Source organism: Somniosus microcephalus, unplaced genomic scaffold, assembly GCF_052327205.1.
Source record: "Somniosus microcephalus isolate GS21.2 unplaced genomic scaffold, FLI_Smic_1.0 unresolved_chr7, whole genome shotgun sequence".
NCBI lineage: Eukaryota > Metazoa > Chordata > Chondrichthyes > Squaliformes > Somniosidae > Somniosus > Somniosus microcephalus.
In genome coordinates, this window is record NW_028225185.1 from 33790995 (window position 1) to 33803518 (window position 12524).

Consider the following 12524-nt stretch of genomic DNA (forward strand, 5'->3'; position numbering starts at 1 on the left):
GATGGAGAATGAAGTCGTTGACTCAGAGACTAGGGTCCTCAATTTAAATAAAGGAAACTACGATGGTCTGAGGAGCGAGTTGGGTAGGATTGATTGGGGAATGGCACTCAAAAGGTTGACGGTGGATAGGCAATGGCAAACATTCAAAGACCGAATGGATGAACTACAGAATTTGTTCATCCCAGTTTGGCATAAAAATAAAACAAAAAAGGTGACTCAACCGTGGCTAACAAGGGAAATTAGGGATAGCATAAGATCCAAGGAGAGGGCATATAAATTGGCCAGAAAAAGCAATAATCCTGAGGATTGGGAGCAGTGTAGGATTCAACAAAGGAGGACAAAGGGATTAATTAAGAAGGGGAAAATAGAATATGAGAGTAAGCTTGCAGGGAACATAAAAACTGACTGTAAAAGCTTTTATTATTATTAATAATAATCAACTTTATTGTCATTGTTAGTGCACAAGTGCAGTACAACGAAATGTAGGCTTGCGGCTCCCGAGAGTGTACATTTTGATATGTGAAGAGAAAAAGATTGGTGAAGTCAAGCGTAGGTCCCTTGCAGTCAGAATCAGGGGAATTTATAATGGGGAACAAAGAAATGGCAGACCAACTAAATACATATTTTGGTTCTGTCTTCACAAAGGAGGACACAAATAACCTCCCAGAGATGCCGGGGAACATAGGGTCTGATGAAAGGGTGGAACTGAAAGAAATCAGTATTTTTAGGGAAATGGTGTTAGGGAAATTGACGGGACCGAAGGCCGATAAATCCCCAGGGCCTGATAATCTAAATCCTAGGGTACTTAAGGAAGTGGCCCTAGAAATAGTAGATGCATTGCTGGTCATCTTCCAGAACTCAATAGACTCTGGAACAGTACCCATAGATTGGAGGGTAGCTAATGTTACCCCACTATTCAAAAAAGGTGGTAGAGAAAAAGCGGGAAATTATAGACCGGTGAGCCTGACATCGGTAGTGGGGAAAATGCTAGAGTCCATTATAAAAGATGTAATAGCAGAGCACTTGGAAAGCAGTGACAGGATCGAACAAAGTCAACATGGATTTACAAAAGGTAAATCGTGCTTGACTAATATACTGGAATTTTTTGAGGATGTAACTGGTAAAATAGATAAGGGAGAACCGGTGGATGTGGTGTATTTGGACTTTCAGAAGGCTTTCGATAAGGTCCCGCGTAAGAGATTAGCGTGCAAAATTAAGGCACATGGGATTGGGGGCAAGGTATTGACTTGGATAGAGAACTGGTTGGCGGATAGAAAGCAAAGAGTTGGAATAAACGGGTCGTTTTCCGAGTGGCAGGCAGTGACTAGTGGGGTACCGCAAGGATCGGTCCTAGGACCCCAGCTGTTCACAATATATATTAATGATCTGGACGAGGGAATTGGATGTAATATCTCTAAATTTGCAGACAACACAAAGCTGGGTGGGAGGGTAAGCTGTGAGGAGGATGTCGTGAAACTCCAGTACGATTTGGACAGGTTGGGTGATTGGGCAGAAACGTGGCAAATGTACTATAATGTGAGGTTATCCACTTTGGTGGCAAAAACAGGAAGGCAGACCATTATTTGAATGGCAATAGATTGGGAGAAGGGGAAGTGCAAAGAGACCTGGGTGTTCTTGTGCACCAGTCGCTGAAGGTAAGCATGCAGGTGCAGCAGGCGGTTAAGAAGGCAAATGGTATGTTGGCCTTCATAGCGAGAGGATTCGAGTACAGGAACAAGGATGTCTTGCTACAGTTGTACAGAGCCTTGGTGAGACCACACCTTGAGTATTGTGTGCAGTTTTGGTCACCTTATCTGAGGAAGGATGTCCTTGCCATGGAAGGAGTGCAGCGAAGATTCACCAGGCTGATACCTGGGATGGCAGGAATGACGTATGAGGAGAGACTGTGTCGATTGGGCTTATACTCACTGGAGTTTAGAAGATTGAGAGGGGATCTCATCGAAACCTATAAAATTCTGTCAGGACTGGACAGACTAGATGCAGGAAGGATGTTCCCGATGGCGGGGGAGTCCAGAACCAGGGGTCACAGTCTAAGGATAAGGGGTAAGCCATTTAGGACTGAAATGAGGAGGAATTTCTTCACCCAGAGAGTGGTGAACCTGTGGAATTCTCTGCCACAGAGGGCGGTGGAGGCCAGTTCATTAAATATATTCAAGAAGGAGTTGGATATATTTCTTAAGGCTAAAGGGATCAAGGGATATGGGGAGAAGGCAGGGACAGGGTACTGAATTTGGATGATCAGCCATGATCTCATTAAATGGCGGAGCAGGCTCGATGGGCCGAATGGCCTACTCCTGCTCCTATCTTCTATGTTTCTATGTTTCTCCCAGTACAGTGCCCCTTTAATCACCGCACTCCCAGCACAATGTCCTTTTAATACCAGCACGCCCACTACAGTGTCCCTTTAATACCAGCATTCCCAGTAGTGTCCTTTAATCCCAGCACTCCCAGTACAGTATCCCTTTAATCCCAGCACTCCCAGTACAGTGTCCCTTTAATACCAGCACTCCCAGTACAGTGTCCTTTAATCCCAGCACTCCCAGTACAGTGTCCTTTAATCCCAGCACTCCCAGTAGTGTCCTTTAATCCCAGCACTCCCAGTACAGTGTCTTTTAATCCCAGCACTCCCAGTAGTGTCCTTTAATCCCAGCACTCCCAGTACAGTATCCCTTTAATCCCAGCACTCCCAGTACAGTGTCCCTTTAATACCAGCACTCCCAGTACAGTGTCCTTTAATCCCAGCACTCCCAGTACAGTGTCTTTTAATCCCAGCACTCCCAGTACAGTGTCTTTTAATCCCAGCACTCCCAGTAGTGTCCTTTAATCCCAGCACTCCCAGTACAGTGTCCCTTTAATACCAGCACTCCCAGTACAGTGTCTTTTCATCCCAGCACTCCCAGTAGTGTCCTTTAATACCAGCACTCCCAGTACAGTGTCCTTTAATCCCAGCACACTCAGTACAGTGTCCTTTAATCCCAGCACTCCCAGTACAGTATTCCTTTAATACCAGCATTCCCAACACAGTTTCCTTTTAATACCAGCACTCCCAGCGCAGTGCCCCTTTAATCCCAGCACTCCCAGCACAGTGTTTTTAATCCCAGCACTCCCAGTACAGTGTCCTTTAATCCCAGCACTCCCAGTACAGTGTCCTTTAATCCCAGCACTCCCAGTACAGTGTCCTTTAATCCCAGCACTCCCAGTACAGTGTCCTTTAATCCCAGCACTCACAGTACAGTGTCCCTTTAATCCCAGCACTCACAGTACAGTGTCCTTTAATCCCAGCACCCCCAGTACAGTGTCCTTTTAATACCAGCACTCCCAGTACAGTGTCCTTTAATCCCAGCACTCCCAGTACAGTGTCCTTTAATTCCAGCACTCCCAGCATGGTGTCCCTTTAATCCCAGCACTCCCAGCACAGTGTCCCTGTAATCCCAGCACTCCCAGTAGTGTCCTTTAATCTCAGCGCTCCCAGTACAGTGTCCTTTAATCCCAGCACTCCCAGCACGGTGTCCCTTTAATCAGTACTCCCAGCACAGTGTCCCTGTAATCACAGCACTCCCAGCACAGTGTCCCTTTAATCCCAGCGGTCCCTACACAGTGTCACATTAATCCCAGCACTCCCAGCACAGTGTCCCTTTAATACCAGTACTCCCGGTACAGTGTCCTTTAATACCAGCACTCCCAGTACAATGCCTCTGTAATCCCAGCACTCACAGCACAGTGTCCCTTTAATACCAGCACTCCCAGTACAGTGCCCCTTTAATACCAGTACTCCCAGTACAGTGTCCTTTAATACCCGCACTCCAAGTACAGTGTCCTTTAATACCAGCACTCCCAGTACAGTGTACTTTAATACCCGCACTCCCTGTACAGTGTCCTTTAATACCAGCACTCCCAGTACAGTGTCCTTTAATACCAGCACTCCCAGTACAGTGTCCTTTAATACCAGCACTCCCAGTACAATGCCTCTGTAATCCCAGCACTCCCAGTACAGTGTCCCTTTAATACCCGCACTCCCAGTACAGTGTCCTTTAATACCCACACTCCCAGTACAGTGTCCTTTATTACCAGCACTCCCAGTACAGTGTCCTTTAATACCAGCACTCCCAGTACAATGCCTCTGTAATCCCAGCACTCCCAGTACAGTGTCCCTTTAATACCCGCACTCCCAGTACAGTGTCCTTTAATACCCGCACTCCCAGTACAGTGTCCTTTAATACCCGCACTCCCAGTACAGTGTCCTTTAATACCCGCACTCCCAGTACAGTGTCCTTTAATACCCGCACTCCCAGTACAGTGTCCTTTAATACCAGCACTCCCAGTACAGTGTCCTTTAATACCAGCACTCCCAGTACAGTGTCCCTTTAATACCAGCACTCCCAGTACAATGCCTCTGTAATCCCAGCACTCCCAGTACAGTGTCCTTTAATACCCGCACTCCCAGTACGGTGTCCTTTAATACCCGCACTCCCAGTACAGTGTCCTTTAATACCAGCACTCCCAGTACAGTGTCCCTTTAATACCAGCACTCCCAGTACAGTGTCCTTTAATACCCGCACTCCCAGTACAGTGTCCTTTAATACCAGCACTCCCAGTACAATGCCTCTGTAATCCCAGCACTCCCAGTACTGTGTCCCTTTAACGCCAGCGGCCCTTGCACAGTGGTCTCTTTGATACTGACTCTCACTGGTGGTGACAGGCAGGCAGTGACTGGGCGACTCTGCAGGAAGTGGGGTGGGGGGTGGTGAGGCGGGTCTGAGTCCGTGTGACAGCCCAGAGATCGGGGGGGGGGGGGGCGGCCAGCCTGGCTCCCAGTGGCACCCGAGTGAATGCCAGGGACAGAGAGAGAGAGAGCGAGAGAGATGGGCAAAGGACAGCGAGTCAGCCCTGTGCGTAACCTCTTTGCCGGGGCTGTGGGGGGGGTCTGTTTGATCTTGGCCGGACACCCCCTGGACACTGTGAAAGTAAGATGCCTGTCCTTTAAAGATATAACAATTAGAAATGTTTTAAAACTTTATCTCTGCCTGGAGGTAAACAAGTTTCCTTGTGGCTCTTGTACAACTTGTTTGCAAATATTTAACTTTAAACAAACGTGGAACAGTTGAAACAGATTGTCAAGAATATGTTTTGTGCTTTGAGACTGGAGTTGGGAATGTTTTAACTATAATTAATATAAAGAGTGCTCAGCATTGTTTTACCAAGGGAGATCTCACCTGAGAGGAGCTCCCAGGAGTTCAGCACGAATCGCTTTAACGCTGATTGTTTAACAGGTTGTAAAAGCTTCCAATGCTGTACAATCGCATCCAAAGTCTAATCCGCAAGCCCTGGCTGTGTGTGTCTCTCTTAATCCTCCTGTGTGTTCACGCTGCAGTCTCTCTCTCTCCCTCTCTCCTGTCTTTCTTTCCTTCTATCTCTCCAGTCACTTAATGTTCTCACTTTTTAATTTCGTGCTCTCAATTCAATTCAATTCAATTCAAATCGCTTTATTGGCATGATAAGGTACACCTTATGTTGCCAAAGCTTCGAAAAACATTTATGGTTGAACACATAAACGCAGATCTATTCATACAGTGTATAAACAGATATATCCCTGAGTGTATTAATATACATTTGTATAATTTGTATATACTTTTTTCTTAGGTTTACTGGTTCTCCCTCTGTTTATGGCAAGCTGTAACATAGTGTGCCGCTAAGGTTACACAGTTTCTCTGTTCCCCTAGTAGGTATGGGAGTTTTTGGTCGTCATTCAAATTTCTGAATTCAGGGCATATTTGTGAGAATTTTTGGTAGAAATTCTCCCTGATGCCCTGATATTTTCCACAAGCTGTGAGGAAGTGCGTCTCTGTCTCCACCACTCCCTGACTGCAGTGAGAGCATATCCTGTCCTCTCTTGGCAGCCGGGTCTGTCTGTGTCTGCCTTTTTCAATCGCCAGGCTATGTTCACTAAGTCTGTACATTGTCAAGGTTTTTCTCAGTTTTCCCCTTATTTCGTGCTCTCTCTCTCTCCATTTATCCCCTTATTTCGTGCTCTCTCTCTCTCCGTTTATTCCCCTTATTTCGTGCTCTCGCTCTCTCCATTTATTCCCCTTATTTCGTGCTCTCTCTCCCTCCATTTATTCCCCTTATTTCGTGCTCTCTCTCTCTCCATTTATCCCCTTATTTCGTGCTCTCTCTCTCTCCATTTATCCCCTTATTTCGTGCTCTCTCTCCCTCCGTTTATTCCCCTTATTTCGTGCTCTCTCTCTCCATTTATCCCCTTATTTCGTGCTCTCTCTCTCTCCATTTATCCCCTTATTTCGTGCTCTCTCTCTCTCCATTCATTCCCCTTATTTCGTGCTCTCTCTCTCTCCATTTATCCCCTTATTTCGTGCTCTCTCTCCCTCCATTTATTCCCCTTATTTCGTGCTCTCTCTCTCTCCATTTATCCCCTTATTTCGTGCTCTCTCTCTCCATTTATCCCCTTATTTCGTGCTCTCTTTCCCTCCATTTATTCCCCTTATTTCGTGCTCTCTCTCTCCGTTTATTCCCCTTATTTCGTGCTCTCTCTCCCTCCGTTTATTCCCCTTATTTCGTGCTCTCTCTCCCTCCATTTATCCCATTATTTCGTGCTCTCTCTCTCCGTTTATTCCCCTTATTTCGTGCTCTCTCTCTCTCCATTTATCCCCTTATTTCGTGCTCTCTCTCTCTCCGTTTATTCCCCTTATTTCGTGCTCTCTCTCTCTCCATTTATCCCCTTATTTCGTGCTCTCTCTCTCTCCGTTTATTCCCCTTATTTCGTGCTCTCTCTCCCTCCATTTATCCCCTTATTTCGTGCTCTCTCTCCCTCCATTTATCCCCTTATTTCGTGCTCTCTCTCCCTCCATTTATCCCCTTATTTCGTGCTCTCTCTCCCTCCATTTATCCCCTTATTTCGTGCTCTCTCTCTCTCCATTTATCACCTTATTTCGTGCTCTCTCTCTCTCCATTTATCCCCTTATTTCGTGCTCTCTCTCTCTCCGTTTATTCCCCTTATTTCGTGCTATCTCTCCCTCCATTTATCCCCTTATTTCGTGCTCTCTCTCTCTCCGTTTATTCCCCTTATTTCGTGCTCTCTCTCTCTCCATTTATCCCCTTATTTCGTGCTCTCTCTCCCTCCATTTATCCCCTTATTTCGTGCTCTCTCTCTCTCCGTTTATCCCCTTATTTCATGCTCTCTCTCCCTCCATTTATCCCCTTATTTCGTGCTCTCTCTTCCTCCATTTACCCCCTTATTTCGTGCTCTCTCTCCCTCCATTTATCCCCCTTATTTCGTGCTCTCTCTCCCTCCGTTTATTCCCCTTATTTCGTGCTCTCTCTCTCTCCGTTTATCCCCTTATTTCGTGCTCTCTCTCTCTCCATTTATCCCCTTATTTCGTGCTCTCTCTCTCTCTCCATTTATCCCCCTTATTTCGTGCTCTCTCTCTCTCTCCATTTATCCCCTTATTTCGTGCTCTCTCTCTCTCTCCATTTATCCCCTTATTTCGTGCTCTCTCTCCCTCCATTTATCCCCTTATTTCGTGCTCGCTCTCCCTCCGTTTATCCCCTTAATTCGTGCTCTCTCTCTCTCCATTTATCCCCTTATTTCGTGCTCTCTCTCTCTCCATTTATCCCCTTATTTTGTGCTCTCTCTCCCTCCGTTTATCCCCTTATTTCGTGCTCTCTCTCTCTCCATTTATCCCCCTTATTTCGTGCTCTCTCTCCCTCCGTTTATTCCCCTTATTTCGTGCTCTCTCTCTCTCCGTTTATCCCCTTATTTCGTGCTCTCTCTCTCTGTTTATTCCCCTTATTTCATGCTCTCTCTCCCTCCGTTTATTCCCCTTATTTCGTGCTCTCTCTCCCTCCGTTTATTCCCCTTATTTCGTGCTCTCTCTCTCTCCATTTATCCCCTTATTTCGTGCTCTCTCTCTCTCCGTTTATTCCCCTTATTTCGTGCTCTCTCTCCCTCCATTTATCCCCTTATTTCATGCTCTCTCTCTCTCCATTTATCCCCTTATTTCATGCTCTCTCCCTCCGTTTATCCCCTTATTTCGTGCTCTCTCTCTCTCCATTTATCCCCCTTATTTCGTGCTCTCTCTCCCTCCGTTTATTCCCCTTATTTCGTGCTCTCTCTCTCTCCGTTTATCCCCTTATTTCGTGCTCTCTCTCTCTCTGTTTATTCCCCTTATTTCGTGCTCTCTCTCCCTCCGTTTATTCCCCTTATTTCGTGCTCTCTCTCCCTCCGTTTATTCCCCTTATTTCGTGCTCTCTCTCTCTCCATTTATCCCCTTATTTCGTGCTCTCTCTCTCTCCGTTTATTCCCCTTATTTCGTGCTCTCTCTCCCTCCATTTATCCCCTTATTTCATGCTCTCTCTCTCTCCATTTATCCCCTTATTTCGTGCTCTCTCTCTCTCTATTTATCCCCTTATTTCGTGCTCTCTCTCTCTCCATTTATTCCCCTTATTTCGTGCTCTCTCTCTCTCCATTTATCCCCTTATTTCGTGCTCTCTCTCTCCATTTATCCCCTTATTTCGTGCTCTCTCTCTCTCCATTTATCCCCTTATTTCGTGCTCTCTCTCTCTCCATTTATCCCCTTATTTCGTGCTCTCTCTCTCTCCATTTATCCCCTTATTTCATGCTCTCTCTCTCCATTTATCCCCTTATTTCGTGCTCTCTCTCTCTCCATTTATCCCCTTATTTCATGCTCTCTCTCTCTCCGTTTATTCCCCTTATTTCGTGCTCTCTCTCTCTCCATTTATCCCCTTATTTCGTGCTCTCTCTCTCTCCATTTATCCCCTTATTTCGTGCTCTCTCTCTCTCCATTTATCCCCTTATTTCGTGCTCTCTCTCCCTCCGTTTATTCCCCTTATTTCGTGCCCTCTCTCTCTCCATTTATCCCCCTTATTTCGTGCTCTCTCTCCCTCCGTTTATTCCCCTTATTTCGTGCTCTCTCTCCCTCCATTTATTCCCCTTATTTCGTGCTCTCTCTCTCTCCGTTTATCCCCTTATTTCATGCTCTCTCTCCCTCCATTTATCCCCTTATTTCGTGCTCTCTCTCTCTCTCCATTGATCCCCTTATTTCGTGCTCTCTTTCCCTCCATTTATCCCCTTATTTCGTGCTCTCTCTCTCTCCATTTATCCCCTTATTTCGTGCTCTCTTTCCCTCCATTTATCCCCTTATTTCGTGCTCTCTCTCCCTCCATTTATCCCCTTATTTCATGCTCTCTCTCCCTCCGTTTATCCCCCTTATTTCGTGCTCTCTCTCTCTCCGTTTATCCCCTTATTTTGTGCTCTCTCTCTCTCTCCATTTATCCCCTTATTTCGTGCTCTCTTTCCCTCCATTTATCCCCTTATTTCGTGCTCTCTCTCCCTCCATTTATCCCCTTATTTCGTGCTCTCTCTCCCTCCGTTTATCCCCTTATTTCGTGCTCTCTCTCTCTCCATTTATCCCCTTATTTCGTGCTCTCTCTCTCTCTCCATTTATCCCCTTATTTCGTGCTCTCTCTCTCTCCATTTATCCCCCTTATTTCGTGCTCTCTCTCCCTCCATTTATCCCCTTATTTCGTGCTCTCTCTCCCTCCATTTATCCCCCTTATTTCGTGCTCTCTCTCTCTCCGTTTATCCCCTTATTTCGTGCTCTCTTTCCCTCCATTTATCCCCTTATTTTGTGCTCTCTCTCTCCCTCCATTTATCCCCTTATTTCGTGCTCTCTCTCTCTCTCCATTTATCCCCTTATTTCGTGCTCTCTCTCCCTCCGTTTATCCCCCTTATTTCGTGCTCTCTCTCCCTCCATTTATCCCCTTATTTCGTGCTCTCTCTCTCTCCATTTATCCCCTTATTTCGTGCTCTCTCTCCCTCCGTTTATCCCCCTTATTTCGTGCTCTCTCTCCCTCCATTTATCCCCTTATTTCGTGCTCTCTCTCCCTCCATTTATCCCCTTATTTCGTGCTCTCTCTCTCGATCCATTTATTCCCCTTATTTCGTGCTCTCTCTTTGTTTAATCCCCCTTATTTTCTTCCCCCTCCCTCCATTTATCCCCCTTATCTTGTGCACTCTCGCTCACTCTCTCTCTCTCGTGTTCATTCTTTTAGCGATGAGGAAGGATTGGAGAGGCTGGGGTTGTTTTCTTTGGAACAGAGGAGGCTGAGGGGAGATTTAATCGAGGTGTATAAAATGATGAGGGGGCCTGGATAGAGTGGATAGGAAGGACCGATTTCAATTCAATTCAATTCAATTCAAATCGCTTTATTGGCATGACAAGTTACATCTTATGTTGCCAAAGCATCGAAAAACATTCATGTTTGTACACAAAAATACAGATCTATCCATACAGTGTATAAACAGATATATCCCTGAGTGTATAAATATACTTTCATATAATTTATATATACTCTTTTCTTATATTTAGTGGTTGTCCCTCTGTTTATGGCAAGCTGTAACATAATGTGCCGCTAGTGTTACACAATTTCTCTCTTCCCCTAGTAGGTATGGGAGTTTTTGGTCGTCATTCAAATTTCTGAATTCCGGGCATATTTTTGTGAATTTTGGGTAGAAATTCTCCCTTATGCCCTGATATTTTCTACAAGCTGTGAGGAAGTGCATCTCTGTCTCCACCACTCCCTGACTGCAGTGAGAGCATATCCTGTCCTCTCTTGGTAGCCGGGTCTGCCTGTGTCTACCTTTTTCGATCGCCAGGCTATGTTCGCTAAGTCTGTACATTGTCAAGGTTTTTCTCAGTTTGCTATCCTTTACCATGGTCAGGTATTCAGCCATGTTGTATTGTCTGTTTAGGGCCAAGTAGCAATTGAGTTTGCCTGAGTTTCCCTGAGCAGAGAGGTCAATAACCAGGGGGGCAGAGATTTAAAGTCATTGGGAGAAGGATTAGAGGGGAGTTGAGGAACTTTCTTCACCCAGAGGGTGGTGGGGGTCTGGAACTCACTGCCTGAAAGGGTGGTCGAGGCAGAAACCCTCATCACATTTAAAAAGTACTTGGATACGCACTCGAAGCGCCGTAACCCACAGGGCTACGGGCCGAGAGCTGGACAGTGGGATTAGGCCGGAGAGCTGTTTGTCGGGTGGCGCGGACACGATGGGCCGAATGGCCTCCTTCTCTGCCGTAAATCTCTGCAATTCTGCGATTCGAACCAGCGTCCCCCCCCCACCCAGTTCTGACCCTGTCTCCGGCTGAACCGCGTCTGCAGACGTGCGACTGAATAACCGACCCTTAGCCTCGCCCTCGCCCTCTCTCCAGCAGCCTCCCTGTTGAGTTATTGAATGATGAAGAGAGAGAGAGAGAGTCGCGCAATTAAAGCCAGTTTTAAGATTCAGCACAAATGGCCGATCAGAAGTGAGTTTTATTGTCTTGATTTCGCAAGCTTTGCCAAACTCGGTTTGGAGTTTTATTGAATTTGATGTGAGCGAGGGGGGGGGGGTGCGGGGGGGCCGCATTTCCCAGTCTCCTAGCAACAGGCTCTCTGCCACTGACGTGACTAAACTTCTAAAAGCGTTTGTGGGGGATGGGAGGGGATTGTCCTACGAGGAGCGATTGAGTAGATTGGGCCTATACGCTCTGGAGTTAAGAAGAATGAGAGGTGATCTCGTTGAAACGTATAAAATTCTTACAGGGCTTGACAGGGTAGATGCTGAGAGGCTGTTTCCCCCCTGGCTGGGGAGTCTAGAACCAGGGGTCACAGTCTCAGGATAAGGGGTCGGCCATTTCGGACTGAGATGAGGAGGAATTTCTTCACTCAGAGGGCGGTGAATCTTTGGAATTCTCTGCCCCAGAGGGCTGTGGAGGCTCAGTCGTTGAGTATATGCAAGACTGAGAGGTCTGAAGAAATTTCTCCTCATCTCAGTCCTAGATGTCCTACCCCGTATCCTGAGACTGTGACCCCTCGTTCTCGAACCCTCCCCTAGCCAGGGGTAAACATCCTCCCTGCAGAACATTCTGGAGGGGGAGGGGGAACAGCCAGTTGTCGTGATACATGTTGGTACCAACGACGTAGCTAAAAAAAGGGAAGAGGTCCTACAAGTAGAATTTCGGGAGTTAGGAGCCAAGCTAAAAAGTAGGACCTCGAAGGTAGTAATCTCTGGATTACTACCAGTGCCACGTGCTAGTAAGAGTACAGAGAACAGGATAGTTAGGCTAAATACGTGGCTTGAGCAGTGGTGTAAGAGGGAGGGTTTTAAATTTTTGAGGCATTGGAACCAGTTTTGTGGTAGGTGTGACCTATACAAAAGGGACGGTCTACACCTGTGCAGAGATGGAACTGATGTTCTCGGGGTAATTTTTGATAAAGCAGTTCGGGAGCATTTAAACTAGTATGGCAGGGGGCTAGAAACCTATGTAGTGAAATAGAGGAAAGTGAAAGGCAGACAGAAATAAATGATAAAAGGGTGAGGAACAAAAAACAAAGGGCCAAACTAATTCATAAAAAATGTGAGCATAAAAAAAGCCTGAGGGTTTTATACCTTAATGCGAGAAGCATCAGGAACAAGGTAGATGAAT

General features: G+C 46.3%; 1 protein-coding gene across 1 annotated transcript in view; it reads left to right on the top strand.

Annotated features, from left to right (window-relative positions):
• The first annotated feature begins 4812 nt into the window (after window positions 1-4812).
• LOC147086764 (mitochondrial carnitine/acylcarnitine carrier protein-like) overlaps window positions 4813-12524 on the top strand; it is a 34311-nt gene continuing 26599 nt past the window's right edge. The window contains exon 1 of the mRNA XM_085978936.1: window positions 4813-4985. Within this exon, the coding sequence (XP_085835062.1) occupies window positions 4851-4985 (135 nt within the window). The 5' untranslated portion in view covers window positions 4813-4850. The remainder of the gene's footprint in view (window positions 4986-12524) is intronic.